At 38.8% G+C, this 19,807-nt stretch overlaps 1 protein-coding gene across 1 annotated transcript in view; it reads left to right on the forward strand.

Annotated features, from left to right (window-relative positions):
- LOC145995020 (uncharacterized) overlaps positions 1 to 5,438 on the forward strand; it is a 53,262-nt gene extending 47,824 nt beyond the window's left edge. Inside the window, exons 7-10 of the mRNA XM_083131553.1 lie at positions 578 to 730; positions 1,551 to 1,718; positions 2,753 to 2,895; positions 4,998 to 5,438. Coding sequence (XP_082987679.1) covers positions 578 to 730; positions 1,551 to 1,718; positions 2,753 to 2,895; positions 4,998 to 5,165 — 632 coding nt within the window. The 3' untranslated portion in view covers positions 5,166 to 5,438. The remainder of the gene's footprint in view (positions 1 to 577; positions 731 to 1,550; positions 1,719 to 2,752; positions 2,896 to 4,997) is intronic.
- The last annotated feature ends 14,369 nt before the right edge of the window (positions 5,439 to 19,807 follow it).

Consider the following 19,807-nt stretch of genomic DNA (forward strand, 5'->3'; position numbering starts at 1 on the left):
ATACTCCTATGCAACGTCTGTGGCCAGCCCACTTCTCCCTAAAATAAAAATTAGAGAAATGAATTTGATATGGTATTTAGGTATACATTGTCCCTTTCTGTGCCCGTGCGCTCTAAGCGCATCAGGGTTTAAGCTCGGGCTATGGAATGCGCGCAGGTTCAAGTCTCCTGAGGAAGCGTAACAACTTCTTCCCTGAGATTTCGGCCTGTGTATGGGACCGGTGTCCATTCACCATCGTGAGGACAGGGGGAAACGAGTGAGTAGCGTAATACGGTCATGGAAACCTGCAACAACGACTGGGGGTTCGTCGTGCTGACCACACGTCACTGCTTAACTGGTTGGATGATCACCCACCTCTGCTGAGGCATGTGGGACTGAGGTCGACATCGGTAGGTAGACCCTGGCCCTCAAGGGCTGTTGTGCCACGACTTATTATTATTTAGAACTACATTAAATGTGACCGCCCCTGAACCCGCCTTGCCTCATCACTAAATTATTCCAAACGTCGCATATAATAATTTGTATGGTATTTAAGTGTTGGTACATTGTGTTTACATAAAGTTTCCTATACTTTCAGGAAAGGACCAGCAAAAAATGCCCACCTGTAAACTGTCATACTTCAACGTCCGTGGCCTGGCAGAGCCCATACGCTGCCTTCTTGCATATGCGAAAATCGAATACGAAGACATACGACTGGACTGGGAGGAATGGAACGCAACAATAAAAGCCCGTAAGTGCTCGTTAACAAAGCCATTAGCAACTGGTGTGAACTGCATTAGTCACGGTAGGTATGAAACAAACGCAAAGCATTCTTGCCGTGCGACAATTCTTTGCCTTGGTAAGATAGCGAAGGAATTACAGCGATAATTGGTATAGAGCCAAGATCAGAGTTAATAGAAACGAGACTGAGCCGGTATACAATTCGATAATTTATTCGATAATGAATTTGTAGAATGAAATGAAATTTTAAAAATACGTATATTCGGCATTTGTTTTCCTTTGATGCCATATTTTTTTCTTTGTAAGCAGTATTTGTTATTTATATTGTAACAACCTCGTTGACTTAAATGATATAATTACAACCCAGAAGTGTCAGTGCCTGTACCTCCATCAGTAAACGAACCCAAGACCCTTTGATTTACACGTGACAATAGTCCATTATAAGTGGAAAATTTTCCACATTATATTTCTTTCAACTGTTACAGAATTGTCTGTGCCTCTCCTAGAAAAAATTCTAGAGCTGCCTATGCCCACGTCTACTCGATCCTCTAGGTCATAAAGTCTGCTATAAAAATATGTGCAATATACGAACATACCCAGTGGTTTGTTTACCTTATAAATGTATTAATATGTTCAGGCAACATTTATATTTTCAGATCCTTTTTTAAGCAATTTTCTCAAGTAGTATTCCTCCTGGTCTTTCTTGTTTTTGCACTAAAATATTTGAACTTTAAACAATAAGAGTTTGAATAAACTAAAAACTCACGAATGATTTTGTGCACATTTGTCTAGATATGAAGTTTGTAGCGACCTCTGTTTTTCTTTCTCAGAGATGCCTTTCGGGAAGGTACCTGTGCTGGAGATCGACGGGCGAAAGCTGTACCAGACGATCGCCATCCTTCGCTACTTGGGAAAGAAGCACGGCCTCATGCCATCAACGGACGAGGATCAGCTGCAGTGTGATATGCTGGTGGACACGTTGACTGATCTTAGAACTCGTAAGATTACATACATAATACGTATTATATACATTAGTACAAATGAAAGTGTATTTTCGATGGCGGGATCCTCAGTCAGGGTGCGAGATCATTGAAGACTGGGGCGGGGAGATATTAATTCATACACAGACACACACAAATATATACACACACGTGCATACACATGTTAATTATTATATAATATTTATTATGTTGTTACATATAAAAGTAAATTGCTAAATATTTAAATATATTAATAAATATATGAAGGAATCAGTGTTATTAGACATGTGACACTGGGTCAGCCAAATATGTACTATGAAGCCATGGACGTCCGCAGGATTTTTTCCAGGGAGGGGAAAGGAAGGTATTTTTTTCCAGGGAAGGGCAAACAAGGCAAATTTTCCCCAATAATAGTGTTGTTCCCTCAAAAAACATTGCTTAAATTTGAATTTATCATATTCATGCAATAATTAACACACATTATTGTGGCTGAAATGAAATTATATGTGAAAAATATATAATTTTTGATTGACTCATTTTCCAAATAATCATTATGGTGAACTGTGAATCATCTAAACTAGGGCAAGAAAGTACAGCATTTTACAATATACGATTTTATCATATATGTTGACTTCTCCATCATGATTCTTATTTCGTGTTATTTTCAGTTATTATAATTTTAAATTGGAAATTATAACCCCATCTATCAGGAACATATATTATATTCTCTTCTCTGTCTTATTTGGACTATAATTCAACGCACTGTCTCATTAACATTTTAACAATATTATTTCTACTGGCGTACACTCTGAAACTTCGAGAAAGTCAAAATTTACAATAAAACAGTAAAGAAATCAGGGGGAAAATCAAAGTGGTAAATGCAAACTCCTTAAAATGACCTTCGATTGCAATTTTTATCTTTGAACAACTTTAAGACGAAACTTAAAAATGGTAATTAAGGAATATTTTATTGTGGGCAACCTTTGCAATTCCAGCCCCCCTTTTAAAGAAAGTCTTGCGCGCGTTAGTGCTTTCTCGATTCTTCCTTTCAGAATCGAGTCAGAACTATCTGGAAAAAGATGAAGAGAGGAAGAAGGAAGGAAGAGAAACACTGATAAACGAGACAATTCCATATTATTTCTCGAGATTTGATGAAATAATCAAGAAGAATGATGGCTACGTGGTGAAAGGTGTTGTAAGTATGTCTTGCTTAACTTACTCTCCCAGTTTTGAATGTTTCTGCATGAGAAAATAATGCAAGGGATACACTTTCAATTTGCTACAATAAAGCTTTACTTTGAAAAATAATGGAAGACAATAAAGAGATCAATTAAGTTGAAAATAAGTGATATCCGTGTCATTTGGTGGCCACATATTTGGTCTGAGGGCGTAACCCATTTGTGAAGATCCGGGATCATTTTACGAAGTTTGTACAGTGCCTCTCCTCCTAAGGTTATCAGGCGCTCGAAGATAGAGCAAAGGGGGTGGGGGTATCACTTGACCCCTCTTGGAATAAGGCAGAATTGCATACTTCTCCTTCCTCCCTCCCTTTTCTTTGTAACTTATTTGTCTATTATTTTCCTTGTATCTATCTTCTTTCTAGCTTTCGATTTTCTTTCCTCAGCTTTAATATCTCTTCATTCGTGTCTGTTCTTGATTATTTCTTTTTCTATGTTTTTCTCTCCCATTTTGTCTGTTTCTCCTTTGTTATTTCTCTCTACCGAATTTCTATCAGTGATGAATTCAGGGGTGAAAATCCCCTCCGGAAATTTCAGTATCCTGGCAGACCATTCGAACAATATCTAAGAACTTTGGCAACCCAACCATATTCAATTTGATTTTCTTTCAGTCACTTTAATTTACTACTTTTTCTGTCTTTTTCAAGCACTGATTCAGTCCTCTATATAATTAAAAGTCAAAATAATGAACGAATTTAAGTTATCGTACATTTTAAAATGTTATTTGAATTTGTGTTTTAAGTCCACCTTACACACAGATAGGCTAATCAGGACCGGACATACAGTTTAAAGTGCGATCCGAACCACTGTGCAATGTTCCGGGTATCGAACCCATATTTTTATAACTGTTAAATTAAGAAATGGAATGGGTCAGGATACGCATGTGAAGGGGTCAACTGAGGGGGACGAGGAACCAACCCACAGAAATGTTCATAGATGTACTGTAGAAAGCCTAGATGCATTTATTTCGCTGTAAATGTAAATTATTGCATGTTATAATATTGTATTGATTCTCGTAATCTCATTCTTAAAATGATAGTTAATTGTACCTAATTACACTTAATTAAATTTAATGACATATCAGAACTAAAGGGCAATTTAAAATATTAGTATTGTTTTATTGTATCATAATTTGATGCCTATAACATTCCCTCGGAAGAAAGTGGTTGGATTCAACATTGGTTTCTACTAGTGTTGCCCACGAGACGAGACTTTGGCCTGTCTCGTCTCGTGGAGTCTCGTGGAAATGCTGTCTCGTCTCGAATTTTTAAAAGCCTGTCCCGTCTCGTCCCGTGGGCTTTCTACAGAATATTGCCCTTCCTTCTCTATATCTTTCTGCCTGTCTTTTTTCTTTATCTTTCTCAGTCTCTTTCTCTCGCTTCTCTCTCTCTCTCTCTCTACTTTGTTTCTCTCTTTCTCTCTTTCTCTCTCTCAATCTCTCTCCCTCCCTCCCCCTCTCTCTCTCTCTCCACTCTCTCTCTCTCTCTCCTCTCTCTGTCGCTACTTTATTTCTCTCTTTCTCGCTTCTCTCTCTGTATCTTACCTGCTACTTTATTTCTCTCTTTCCTGCTACTGTATTTCTCTCTTTGTCGCTTCTCTCTCTCTTTCCCGCTACTTTATTCCTCTCTTTCTCGCTTACCTGCATCTTTCCCTGTCTCTCTGCCGCGTCTTCATTCCCTTTCCTTCTCTCTGTGTGTTTGCCTCGCTTTTCTCCTTCCCTCTTCCTCTCTTTCCGTCTCTCTATGTATTTCTCGCTTCCTTATTTCCCCTTCTCTATCTCTAAGTGAGAGTTTTCTCATTCTCTACCGCTTCTTTCATCTCTTTTATTAATGTCCCTTAAACACTTCTTTCTTATGATGACATGTAATAAACTAACTCAAGGAGACAACTTTTCGATTAAGACCCTTGTAAAATTTTCTGCGGGCATCCATGCCATACTCAGGGTGCGAATTATCGTGACGATATCCCTCCCCAACAAAGACCCAACTATCCCTGGCAATAGACAAATTTTCATTACCTCACCCCCAAATAAATTTTAATTTACGCTATTTACTTTCAGCTAACTTGGGCTGACTTTTACATCGCTGGAATCCTGGATCTGATGGAGGCAATATATGGCAAAGATGTTCTGGAAAAGTATGAAAGCCTAAAGGCTCTGATGAATAGGGTGAACAATCTTCCTGGAGTCAAGGAGTGGGTCGAGAAGAGACCAGTTACCGAGCTGTGAAAGGGTGAAAATGGAGAAAAGTTCTTCCTATAACTTGCATGTAATGCTTTCCGTGTAAGCTTACTGTGGTTACCTCATATATACTAAATCACATGTGTTTAGACTCAGAGTCAGTTTGAAACAGTACAGCTTCAGATCCATAGCTTTATGCAACCTTTGTATTTTTACTTGAATGATGTGGTTCCATACAAGTTGACTACTGGAATGAAAATGTTTCTCTAATTCAATATTAAGCGAATAAACTTGGTTGGAATTAAATATAGAGCCAAATAATGTATGAATGTATGTATATTCGATGTACGTATCATATCACTTGTGTTCATAAAATTTCTGGCAGCATCTATTTTCTACTAACCACGCAACTGTACACAATTTGTTATATATATTAGGGATGGCCAGATCCAGATCCGGTTGGCTCCGGATCCTAAATTTTTTCGGATCCGGATCCGTTTTGCCATCCCACATGAGCGCTTCTTTGGAAAGTAAGAACGTGTTTATAACATATTGTTACCTGCTAATATACACACACACACACACACATACGTGCATATGCTACCTTGTGGGGACTCTGTTAGTGCACATACACTGTGGGGACCGGGGGAAATCACAGTCGTAGTCTGATGTGTTTGTTGAAATTATGTGACAAATAACACAGTAAAACTATAAACTCCCGAAAATTAGAAGTAACCTACATTGTGAGCAAATTATACAAGAAAAACGTTTCCTATCCTTGTGGGGACACCAGTACCCACAAGGCCTGTGAAATCAGGTGGCCTCGGGTCCCCGCAAGGTCCATTAGATTCATGAAAATTTGCACATACACTCCAAACACACGATTGATTCTGTACAGATGCTGTGGGGACCGATGTGTAAATAAGTTTGAAAATGGTACCCTGTTGGTACTTGACAATGAAAGAGAGGAAATACTTTTAGTCTCTGTCGATTTTTGCAGTTTTTGTCGTTTATGATATTTTTCATTAAAAAAATCGTAAATACTTGTCCTGCAGAGAATAAATCACTGGAAAAGAGAAACAGATGTTACATGAAATAGGAGACATCTGACGGTGGATGTAATTAAATGACTGACAAATAAAGTTAGCAATATAATTATACTAACGAGTGTTGTGCTATTTTGGGTAGAAATGCAAACTTCTGTGTTTTAACATCAAGACAAAAAGTAAAAAGCTACATAGCACTCGTATTACAAATAATAATGATAATGATGATGATGATAATAATAATAATAATAATACCACCACCATGTGATATGATGTGGAAATCTTGCAGAGGGATATAGGACTTGAAATTGATTCAATAAAGTTTCGAGTTCGATTATTTTCTTCCAGTGTCGCTTCATCAATTTTATCTAATCGTCACGATTAACCCAAAAAGCCAGAAAGATACGATGCAAAATGTGATATATGCAAAGTATCTTTCATTGTTCCACAAACTATTTGTGTTAAATTTATATACATTTCGAATTATGCTTTGCTTTAAGTTAAATGTTAATTTTTATCTAAATTCAATTAAACATTACAATGCTGACCAAGGCATGAAACAAGGATTGGAACAGTTCTTTTCCACCACTGTTCATATCTATATTTCATTTCTAATTATTTTCTAATATCATTCAAGAATTCTATAATTTCTTCATATTCCTACGTTTTCCAGCATTTCTCTGATTTCGCAGCAACTTCTTGCCAGTATTGCTGTAAGATTCCCCCTCGCAAACCCTAAATCGCCACACATGGCCCATGACGGATTCGCCCCGAGTCTAGCCTCGCATCACAGCCATCTTTACTTCTGAAATCCCTATGTCTTTACACTAAACGTTCTTGCGAATATCTTAAATCTGGCAACGATCGGCTAACCTAGCTCTCTCTTCTATTCATCTTTCCACTAATGGCCCAGAGGCAGCCACTGCTATTGTCAACTGTGTGTCTCTCTCCAGCCATTCTGGCGACACAAGTCATAAAACTCATTGTCTCACAATAACCCCTTTTATACGTCCCGATCATATGGTCTGCATCCTCCTGTACTGGTTGCAAACTCCAAAGATGTGTCACTAGAATTATAGTAATATAATAATATGGTTGGATACTTTGCTTTGGTGTGGCGGGAATATATTGCCTGAAGGCATAGGAGGTTTGACATCACTGCAAACTGTCCTTTGCTGCTTGTAACTTTTCCCTCCAAATTTCCACCAATAGAATTCAAAAAGTCAACTCAATTTCGGCATAACCATAACCTTCTAAATTTTGTGGAAACAGTTTTTGGCTCGAGTACGGTGAAAGACGGAGGTGTCGAATACCATCGAGATCCGTCGGTGACCACTAAGCAGTACCGAGTGTAAGAGATATTATGGTGGACAGTGTTAAGATACCTAAGTGTGTGAGGTGACAAAAACAAGTTGACGTCCAAGTTGCTATGCTTATTTTCAGTACAAGTTTATTGTGCGGACAGTGTCATAAAATACATAAGTGTGAGCAAGGAACTAAATGCACCAATGGATCGGTTTGACCAATGCAGAACCGGTGTTTTGATAAAGGACCACAGAACGCAAGAATAGGAGCTTCACCACGGCAGTGTCGTCCAGGAACCCATGGAAGGGGTAAGAAAACGAAATTAAACAACAGTGCGCCAGCCCAGGTGATTCAGTAATCATCCCCTCTCGAAAATGTCAATCACAAACAACTAGAACTTTTGTATCTAAAAACTTTCTTCTTTACTTATCTTAATCAGCATTAAACTCAAGTAAAATTGTTTCCAATCTTTCCTTTTTGTTTTAAGTAATTATCTTTATTTGCAATGAAAACCTTCAGTGGTGTCCCACCCCTACCGACTAGCTAGCTGGAGGCGGACTGTGGTGATTGTTTCATTGGTATTTGGTTGTGTCTACTGAAGGATTAGTTCTTAATCCTGAAGGTAGCGGCACCCTAATATCCGTGCCTCTTTGGCAGTGACCACTGTCCGCCGATGCAATGGAAGAGACCATTGCATCCAAGGATGTTGAATTGTACCATCGCATCTTTCATGACGCTCTCAACGTGGGGCTACCATCTCTTTCATTGCATCTCCAGTAACATTTTCACGGCGCCCAGGCAATTTAGTCACGTTTCGGCAGGGGGGTCTCTGGCCATATTAGCACTGTGTTATGATATCATTTAATTGTAGCATGTTTGTTTGTTTAGTTTTGTGCATGTCTTTGGTATGTTGTTGCAACCATGTTCTAAAGGGGCTATTTAATTTATCTTATACTTGTGTTTGCATAATCTTCATTAACAAATTGTCAAATCGTCAGTTGACAACACTGAACTTCCGTCCGATTTTGAGTGAACAGTAGGGAACTTTTTCTTTCGTATCCCGTTATCTATTGACCGTTTTGTTTGGGAAAGCGATTATCATGCCTTTGACGCGGCTACAGAAAAATCTCGTAGAAGAAGCCGGTTTGCATGCCACAAGCTCAGCAGGGAACCTCGAAATGGAAGGCACTGCAAATGAAAACGCCGTGCAGCAAATTTCTGTGCTTACAGATGTTGGGTCTCCGTCGGAAAATGTCAGTCTCTCACAGGTCATAAATCTTGAACAGCCGCCGAGCACTATTGAGGATATGTTTATACGTTTAACCCAGATAATTCAGATTCAAAATGAGCAAATAAATGCCAATATTAGCAATTTGCGTAAAGAGCATGCTATTAGTATACAAGCGCTCAGGGAAGAAATGGCAACGAACAGGTCAAATTTAGAGGCTAGGATTGATAATGTAAGGGAGGAAAATAATCAAAATGTAGAAGGCTTACGTAACGAAACCGCTCAGAATATTTCAGCTTTGAGAACCGACATTGAAGACGCTAGAGAAGAAACGGCGCGAGATATTTCGTCAATAACAGAGAGGATTACGCGAGTAGAAACACAAGTCAACGTTCGCGTCACTGATTTTGAGAAAAACATTGCGCAAGATGTATCCACGCGGTATGAACGTTATGAAAATCAGTTCAGTGATCACTCACGATCAGTACAAAAGGACTTATTAGAAATTTCAGGGCAAAATGAAACGCTGCAATCCGAAATTAGGATAAATAATGAATCTATTAATGAAATTAGGCAACAAATGAACAGTTTAGACAATGACTTGCGAGAAATTCAGAATTCGCCTCAGCAATTATCAATTCAAGTTCGTAAGGAATTACAGGAATTAAGTACAAATTTAAACAAGAAAATTCAACAAGAAGTGAGGAATGTAGAAAATAAGGTTAACCGCGACGTGAGAAGTTTGGAGCAGCAGGTTACGGAGTTACGCAGTCAAAATTCTAATGGCACTAATAGTGAACAAACGTTTGATGACAATTTCGGAAATGTAGCTCAGAATGCATTTGATGTCCCAACTAATTCGGAAAGTAATGACCAGATAAGTTGCGCTGTTGCCAAACAACTGTTAGATAGTAAATTGATACAATTACCATATTTTGATGGAGAAAATGCCGAGATTAATGTGCATGCGTATCTAAGAAACTTGGAGGAATACTTATCAATTATGAACATTCCAAGGAGGCTATATACCAAGGTGTTACGTCAGACGTTAGGGGGGCAGGCGTTAACGTTCTTTGAAGTGTTTGAAGGAACCATTCAGTCTTTTGACGATTTTAAGGCTTTATTTCTGAATGAATATCTCTCAGACCACCAATTAACTAACATCAAGCTTACATTGTATACATCCAAGTACGATTCGAAGAAATCTGAGTCTTACGTCCAGTATGTGGTGAGAATGGCAAAATTAAACACTGTCTTAAATCCACCGTTGCCAGAAGATGAACTTATCAGAACATTAGCCAGACATTTTCATCCTGGTCTGCAAAGAAATATCACTGCTGCGAAGCCGAAGACGTTATCTGAGCTTATATCGATATTGAAGGAATTCAGTATGATTGATGAGGAAAGAAATGTAACAATGAACAGGAACAACAGAAACCAACCTCAGAACAATACTCATGGTAGGCGTGGCCAGATGCATGCCGTAAACGCAGCTCAGGTGATGACTGAACGTCCACGGGAGGATAGAATAAACGTAGGACGTCGCCAAGCACGGAATGAATATATTCCAAGGTATAACCGCCAATGCAACGACAACAGGAATGAATATCAGCACTTTTCGAACAACAATGAAGCAAGCGCCAACCAAGAAGGCAGAAACTAGCAACGTCAAGCTAATGTAACACGTGCCAATCAGGGAAAGGCCACAGGCTCTCTTCCTCGCAATTAGATGGGGGAGAGAAGGAAATTCACAATAGATTACTAAATGGCAACAATGCGAACATATGGATGGAACAATCAATTTCACAAAAGGAACTTCGTTCACATGTTAATAATAACAATAATGGAATGAAAATGGACGAACCAAGAAAATATGGTGGATCTGGCAACAATGAGCATGGTGAAGTAGCCGACGATGATAACAACGTGCCCATGGCCCTCTCAGGAGTTATTGATGTAACAATGAATAAAATGACGACGAATGCCGACAGTGGAGCAACGTCACAAGAAACTTTAGATAGAGCGATAGGAGCTCTCGAAGACGAATTCTGGGAAGATGGAGGAAAAATGTACCCATCTTTAATTACGAAGATTCGTGCTTTGCCTGAGGCCAATTGTGCGGTTAATAATACCGAAAGCATTTGTTTATTAGACGCAGGATCTACGTCATCAGCTATATCACACCTTATGTTACAAAGGATACAAGAAAATGAACCTCAAACATCGGTTATCGGCGTATCTAATCTTATTATTAGGACAGCCACAAAAGAAAAGCCAGTGCGAATTAAACAACAAATTCTTGGTGAAGTTAGACTTGGCAACACTGTTATTATTCATCCATTCTTAGTTGTTCCGCACTTGAGATTTGAAGTTATAATCGGAGCTGATTTCTTTCATGAATATCAAGCCAATATTGATTTCGAAAAGGGACTTTTGAATTTCACGAATCAAGATGAGAAATGTGCAGTTCCATTTCGCAAGAGCGATGTTTCCATTCAGCCACGTATTGTTACATGCATGATTCAAGAACCTCTTTTGCCAATAAATGATGCGGATCATATTAATCATTCATTAGAACCATATTGTGATGATTTCAACATAAACGCTTGCCAAACAATAAATGAGGAAGCTCTAAAGTTGCCTACGCGCACGGAATATTATTCCGAGGAAGAAATTAAAAACATTGTTTGTAAACAAGAAGATTTAGATAAAACACAACAAGGTAAACTACTGAAATTGTTGTTGAATTATCAGGACGTGATGTCAGATTTTCCAGGAGACGTGAAGAAATATGAATATAAAATTAAAGTGAAGAATATAAAAGAATTTCAGGCGAAAACAAATTACATTCGTTTGGCTTATAAGGAAAGAATAGATAGAGAAATAACTACTATGCTGGAGCAAGGTGTCATTAAACGAGGATATTCTGCCCATACTTCACCCTTATTGATTGTAAAGAAGAATGATAATACACCTAGAGTATGTCTCGACCTCCGCTTAGCGAACCGATTCATTGAACGAGATGCAGAGAGGTGTGAATCAATTGAAGATATATTATATCGACACCAAGGTGCAACTTATTTTGCCACGCTTGATTTGTCACAATGTTTTCTATCTATTCCACTGCACGAGGAGAGTAAGAAATACATGGCTTTCGTTTATAGAGGGAAAACTTTCGTCTTTAACAAGATTCCGTATGGAATGTTAAATTCCTCGAGTGCTTGCGCACGCTGCGTAGAACAGGTTTTGGGGAGCGAAGTTCTCTCATACACATCTGTTTACGTCGATGATTTACTGTGTAGTGCCGACACTTATGATGAACTTTTGTCAAGAATAGAAGCCATTCTGGAGAGATTGAAAAGAGGAGGATTTCATGTAAAGCTTAGAAAATGTTCATTTGGAAAGAAGGAGATTGGTTATTTAGGTTTTAATTTAACCGGGTCAGGAATAAAATGTCAACCTGAACGGATAGAAGCCATTCAACAACTACAGCCACCGAAAAACCAGAAAGAGTTAAGAAAATATCTAGGATTCGTTGGATTTTATAGAGCATTCGTGCCTCAGTTGTCATCGTCAGAAGCTCCATTGTGCGCTTTACTGAAGAAGGACACTCGTTGGAAGTGGGGTCCGTTGCAGCAGTCCGCCTTTGAAGAGATAAAGGAAAAATTCCTGAACACAGTTATGCTTTATTATCCTCTGAAAGGCAAGACATTTCATTTGAGTGTAGATTCGTCAGCCTATGGAGTTGGGGCATGTTTATATCAAAATGATGAAGATGGAAATCAACACGTTATTGCTTTTATTTCACGCACTTTAACCGCAACTGAGAAAGTATATGCTGCGACAGAGCGTGAGATGCTCAGCCTAATTTATGCAATCAAGAAATTAAGGCATTTCCTCGAAGGAAAACATTTTATTGTGGAAACAGATTGCAAGGTATTGACACACTTGTGGAAATGTTCTTTCACTAACAAGAGAATACAAAGATGGTGTTAACAAATACAAGATTTGTGTTTTGACATTAGATATGTGCCAGGGAAGCAACATATTGTGCCAGATTTTTTAAGTAGAAATCCGGTTAATACTGACACTGGAGTGACGGAATGTCACACTGAAACCATTGACACTGAAGAAGTGATCGCAGCAATTGATTATGATATTGATACGAGGGTTGTCCCTGAATTGAAGAATATGACCGAACTGCAAGAAAATGACGATAAGTTGAGAAATATTATTCACATTCTAAAGCAAGATGAAAACAGAAAACTTAGTCTTAAGGAGAGAAAAATCAAGAATCTTCATAAGATTGAAAATAACATTGTATTTAGAAGAACGAATAATGGTGCAAATGATTGGAGAGTGTGTGTACCCCAATCGATCATTACGAAATTGATTTGGTATATTCATACCATTCGTGGTCATTTCGGAAGTGCGAAAGTGTTCGCAGAGATGAGAAAATCCTTTTATTGGAAAAATATGGCTCGGCACATAAGAAAAGTTTTAGCCTCGTGTGACACGTGTCAACGTGTGAAGGCGCCAAACAAGAATTTCCAAGGATCACCGATCGCCATCATCCCCAAGGATTGTGCTGAAATGGCAGCGTTAGATTTAATCGGCAAACTACCAAGAGGAAGAGGTGGAGTTGAATACTTGTTGGTTATTACGGATGTGTATTCCAAGTACACTGCGTTATACCCTTTAAGGAAGGCCACGACCGACAGTGTCTTGAACCGAGTGTTAAATGAATACACACCTCAGGTACAAAAGGTTCAGACTTTACTAACCGACAATGCATCAATATTTCGTACACCTAAGTGGAGCAAAATTTTGGCAGAAAATGGCATTAAAGCAATGAGAACCAGTGTATATAGTCCACACGCTAATCCATGCGAGAGGGTTAACAAAGAGATCGTCAGATTGTTACGAACGTACGTTAACCGGCAGCATACGCAATGGCCTTTAGCCTTACCATTCATTGTGCAATGTTTAAACATGTCTGTGAATATCGCTACGGGATTCACTCCTATGGAAATACATCTTGGGAGGAATGTAAAGACGGAAGCAGAAAATATACTTGGCATCAAGTCTCAACAAAGCGCAGATACAACAGCAAAGAAAATGATAGTAATGCGTAATCTTAAGACTAAAGCCGACAAAAGAAGAGCACAGCAAGAAGGAAAAGTGAGAAACATAACGTTCGAAATTGGACAACATGTTTTGATAAAGGATCATGTGCGAAGCTCTGCGTTGGATCACAAGATCAAGAAGCTCTTTGAGCTTTTCACTGGACCTTGGAAAGTAACGAAAAAGTATAATGATAATGCTTATGAAGTTACATCCATGGATGGCAAAGTAAGCCATAATGTAAATATTAAGGATATGAAACCTTATGTAAGGCCCATCAAAGAATGAGCTTGTGAGCTTGTAATTATGTAAATAGAAATGGAAAAGTGTCAGAATGAATAGGGTTCATTCATTGATCCTGCACAGCTGGAGGAGGTTTAACCGCGAGGACAACCCCCTGCAAGTACAATATAAAGGGACCCAGTCAAGGTCAAGGAACCAGGGAACCCAAACAAACACACCCACGGACCTGTCCTAAACTTTCCCTTTTTGTCAACCATTTCCCATAGAAAGGAAAGGATTATATTTCTTAAATTATACTCAATATATTATTGCATATTGTATTATATTATCTATTATATCCTATTTATTCTTAATTACATTTAATCTTCGATTTTATATTGTGTTAATCAAGTTATGTTTATATGTATTTGGTGTAGCTTATCAATTATTAATTATATTTTCATTATTCACATATTTACTAAAAAAAAAAAAGTGAACTCAGAATCGGACAGATTTTTCCTTCTCTAAGTTCAAAAGGGGCTTTGGAACAGTTCTTTTCCACCACTGTACATATCTATATTTCATTTCTAATTATTTTCTAATATCATTCAAGAATTCTATAATTTCTTCATATTCCTACGTTTTCCAGCATTTCTCTGATTTCGCAGCAACTTCTTGCCAGTATTGCTGTAAGATTCCCCCTCGCAAACCCTAAATCGCCACACATGGCCCATGACGGATTCGCCCCGAGTCTAGCCTCGCATCACAGCCATCTTTACTTCTGAAATCCCTATGTCTTTACACTAAACGTTCTTGCGAATATCTTAAATCTGGCAACGATCGGCTAACCTAGCTCTCTCTTCTATTCATCTTTCCACTAATGGCCCAGAGGCAGCCACTGCTATTGTCAACTGTGTGTCTCTCTCCAGCCATTCTGGCGACACAAGTCATAAAACTCATTGTCTCACAATAACCCCTTTTATACGTCCCGATCATATGGTCTGCATCCTCCTGTACTGGTTGCAAACTCCAAAGATGTGTCACTAGAATTATAGTAATATAATAATATGGTTGGATACTTTGCTTTGGTGTGGCGGGAATATATTGCCTGAAGGCATAGGAGGTTTGACATCACTGCAAACTGTCCTTTGCTGCTTGTAACTTTTCCCTCCAAATTTCCACCAATAGAATTCAAAAAGTCAACTCAATTTCGGCATAACCATAACCTTCTAAATTTTGTGGAAACAGTTTTTGGCTCGAGTACGGTGAAAGACGGAGGTGTCGAATACCATCGAGATCCGTCGGTGACCACTAAGCAGTACCGAGTGTAAGAGATATTATGGTGGACAGTGTTAAGATACCTAAGTGTGTGAGGTGACAAAAACAAGTTGACGTCCAAGTTGCTATGCTTATTTTCAGTACAAGTTTATTGTGCGGACAGTGTTATAAAATACATAAGTGTGAGCAAGGAACTAAATGCACCAATGGATCGGTTTGACCAATGCAGAACCGGTGTTTTGATAAAGGACCACAGGACGCAAGAATAGGAGCTTCACCACGGCAGTGTCGTCCAGGAACCCATGGAAGGGGTAAGAAAACGAAATTAAACAACAGTGCGCCAGCCCAGGTGATTCAGTAATCATCCCCTCTCGAAAATGTCAATCACAAACAACTAGAACTTTTGTATCTAAAAACTTTCTTCTTTACTTATCTTAATCAGCATTAAACTCAAGTAAAATTGTTTCCAATCTTTCTTTTTTGTTTTAAGTAATTATCTTTATTTGCAATGAAAACCTTCAGTGGTGTCCCACCCCTACCGACTAGCTAGCTGGAGGCGGACTGTGGTGATTGTTTCATTGGTATTTGGTTGTGTCTACTGAAGGATTAGTTCTTAATCCTGAAGGTAGCGGCACCCTAATATCCGTGCCTCTTTGGCAGTGACCACTGTCCGCCGATGCAATGGAAGAGACCATTGCATCCAAGGATGTTGAATTGTACCATCGCATCTTTCATGGCGCCCAACGAATTGTACCATCGCAGGATCAACAATGTTACTAAATTAAATTAGTTAATAATTTAAAAAGTGCTTTTACAAGGGATATAACTTCTAATGGAAAATCGAGTAGTGTCCCTACAACGTTGTTATCTTCCATTGAAGAAATATATAGTGCGCTCAAGGGTAGAAATTTTCCAAGCGGAAGCGGGAGGGGTGTATCATGGGCAAAGTCAATATATTTTTCAAGGAAGCTAAATTGTAACTTTACACGCCATGAAAATACTAACAGTAACTGTTATTATTATTATTGATTTATGTAAATTTCTAATTTATGATAATATATTATTCTTTTATGCATTATTTACATCTCACAAATTCAATCAATTTACTTTATGTGCTCGGATGCTTTGAAATAAGGAAGTCATGGCTTCAATTCGCGATAAAAATTCGATATACGTTTAAGAAACTTCTCGCTCCACAAGCTTACCTTTTTGTTGTTGAAGTGTATTATGTGCTCACAAGGTATATTACTGCCCATCCAAAGCGAGTAGTGTCCCCTCAAGGATGATATCTTCTGTTGAAGAAGTGTTTGATGTTCTCACAAGGTTTATTACTTCTGATGCAAAGTGGGTAGTGTCCCCACAAGGTTGTTATCCTCTGTTGAAGAAGTGTATGATGTCCTCACAAGGCTTATTACTTCCGATACAAAGCGAGTAGCGTCCCCACAAGGTTACTATCTTCTGTTGAAGAAGTGTATGATGTCCCCACAAGGTTTATTACTTCTGATGCAAAGTGAGTAGTGTCCCCACAAGGTTACTATATTCTGTTGAAGAAGTGTATGATGTCCCCACAAGGTTTATTACTTCTGATGCAAAGTGAGTAGTGTCCCCACAAGGTTACTATATTCTGTTGAAGAAGTGTATGATGTCCTCACAAGGCTTATTACTTCTGATGCAAACTGAGTAGTGTCCCCACAAGGTTACTATATTCTCTTGAAGAAGTGTATGATGTCCTCACAAGGCTTATTACTTCTGATGCAAAGTGAGTAGTGTCCCCACAAGGTTACTATCTTCTGATGAAGAAGTGTATGATGTCCCCACAAGGTTTATTACTTCTGATGCAAAGTGAGTAGTGTCCCCACAATGTTACCATATTCTGTTGAAGAAGTGTATGATGTCCCCACAAGGTATATTACTTCTGATGCAAAGTGAGTAGTGTCCCCACAAGGTTACTATATTCTGTTGAAGAAGTGTATGATGTCCTCACAGGGCTTATTACTTCTGGTGCACAAGTGATTAGCGTCCTCACAATGTTGTTATCTTATGTTGAGGAAGTGTATGATGTCCTCAAGAAGTACAGGGGGGCTTAAAAATTTTCGAAGGAAGGAGGGGCGACATAACACATGGGTAAAATCAATATTTCAGTCAAGGAAGCTACAAGTTAGATAAAACTAAATTAATGCTTACTGGAAGAAAGCAATGTTTCGTTTCTTTTCCTTATGTCTCAGGCCTCCCCGATGGCGCAGTGGTAGCGTCGTCGCCTTGTATTCAAGGGGTGCTGGGTTCGATACCCGGTGGAGGCACATAGTGGTTCGGATCCTACTTTAAACTGTAGGTCCAGTCCAAATTTGCTTTACTATGCATAAAGTGGACTTAAAACAAAAACTCAATCAACCAATCAATCAACACTATGTCAGTGTTATATCTAAGGAGAAGGCAACTGTGAATTCATTATGGCGGGGAAACAAATATGTTTTTTCTTTTCGCTTTGGAAGATTCCTTGCACTGCAACTGCTTACTCATGATATCCGATTAACTGTAAACATGATGAAGGGAAAGAACGGCGCCACATATCATGGAGGAAGAAGATGGAAGTGCAGGCACAGTGAATGATCCAGTGGGTAAAGCAGGCAGGTCATAATGATTTTTTTATTTTAATGCAAGTGTCATTTTTCTCTTCGGTGGGTCCTCTCGGCGGTACGAACGTTCAAAAGAGTCCGTTTTTATTACATTGCTCTCTGTGGTAAAACCACGCGTGCTAGGGGTGCAAGGAACACATATTGAGACCAAAGTAACGTCATCAAAACACGAAGCCTTCGGTTGGCAGAACCGACATTTCAACTGATTCAAGTACTGATCGACGATATTGAAAAACTATCGTCCAGGCGATATTAACTAGACGATATATCGTCACGATATTTTTGCGATATATATTGTAGAGAGGGAGACGATATATCACCCATATCACGATGCGGAAATAATATCATATCGTCTGCGACGATATTTTCTTGACGATATATCTCGATATCAAAATTCCAATATTGTACATCCCTAGATTCAAGTCCAATTTATGCACAGATGTTAATCAGCCCGCCTCTGCATCGGATACGATATTTGTTTATTAAAGTTTACGTGTTCTGGTTATTTCACGTCAGGAACATGGTGATTGAACAAACACAATGACGAGGATTCGAACCTGGGACCTCTGACATACTACCAGTCGCAACGGAAAGCAGACTTCAGTTTGCGGTATCCAGAAGTTCTGTCCCGGGAAACTTCGGGAAATGATTTCCTTACTTTCGGGATTTCCGATAGGTCAGGAATTTAAAATGATCGCGAAATAAGAATTCTGGATATACTTAATTATCGGAAGGGAAATCTTCTAGAAATGGCATTAAAATACCGAAAATAATTTCTTTGGGGACAAAATGTGCGTGGAACTCAATAATTTCAGGAGTGTTAGGAAATTCTGAACATTACCCATCCATAAAATTTTCTGAACTAGTCGGGAAATACGTGAAATTTTCTGTCCTGAAGATCGGGATAGTTTTATAAACCGTATCGATCCCGTCCCGGACCCATAAACTCCGATCATCACACCCATAAAGTCAAAGAAACAGTTTTTTAAGTCCACTATATGCACAGTATGGCTAATCGGGACTGGACCTACAGTTTAAAGTAGGATCCGAATTACTATGTGCCTCCACCGGGTATCGAACCCAGCCATCCTTGAATACAAGGCGACGACGCTACCACTGCGCCATCGGGGAGGTCTGAGGCATTAGGAAAAGAAAGGAAACATTGCTTTCTTCCAGTAAGCATTAATTTAGTGTTATCTAATTTGTAGACCTATTTCATTTGATGATTTTTGGTCTTTCCATTAGTGAACGATAATATTCTCTAAATAATTTGAAAAATGTAAATAGTTAGGTCGTCGTCTGTGGCAGAGAAGTAAGTGTAGCGCCAGAATTTCTGGATTCGAATCTTTGTCAAGGCATAATGTGTTTTTGTCTTTCCATCTATTTCACAATTTTATCCTTGTCGTCGCGATTAGCTAAATTGGCAGAAAAGCGACGTAAAAATACAGATGGAATTAGTTTGATATTTTCTCAAACAGCACATTTGCAAGGGTCATTCAGGGTTGACCGACCAAGACTACAAGTCCTACAAGGACAAAACTACGTGAGTTTTTAAGAGAATCTCCCTGAGCATACAGGCATAACTGCTATCAATGTGTCAGTTACGTGAGTTATTTGGCGTTGAAGAAAATAGACTGCTGTCATAGCCACCGCAGGATATCTTGATTTTTTTTTTGTCAGTGCTTCATCTGTCTAAAATTTCTTCTCTCTCATATTATCTTTAAGTGGCTCAAATAAATCTGATATTCACTAAGAGCTAAGCCCGGAGTGTATGAACATGAAGCAAAACCCTTTCGGAGAGTTATTGCTGTCAAATTGACCATGTGGGGAAATTATGGTGAAGGATAACAT

The sequence above is a fragment of the Lepisma saccharinum genome, chromosome 11 (assembly GCF_977018435.1).
Source record: "Lepisma saccharinum chromosome 11, izLepSacc3.1, whole genome shotgun sequence".
NCBI classification, from domain to species: Eukaryota; Metazoa; Arthropoda; class Insecta; order Zygentoma; family Lepismatidae; genus Lepisma; species Lepisma saccharinum.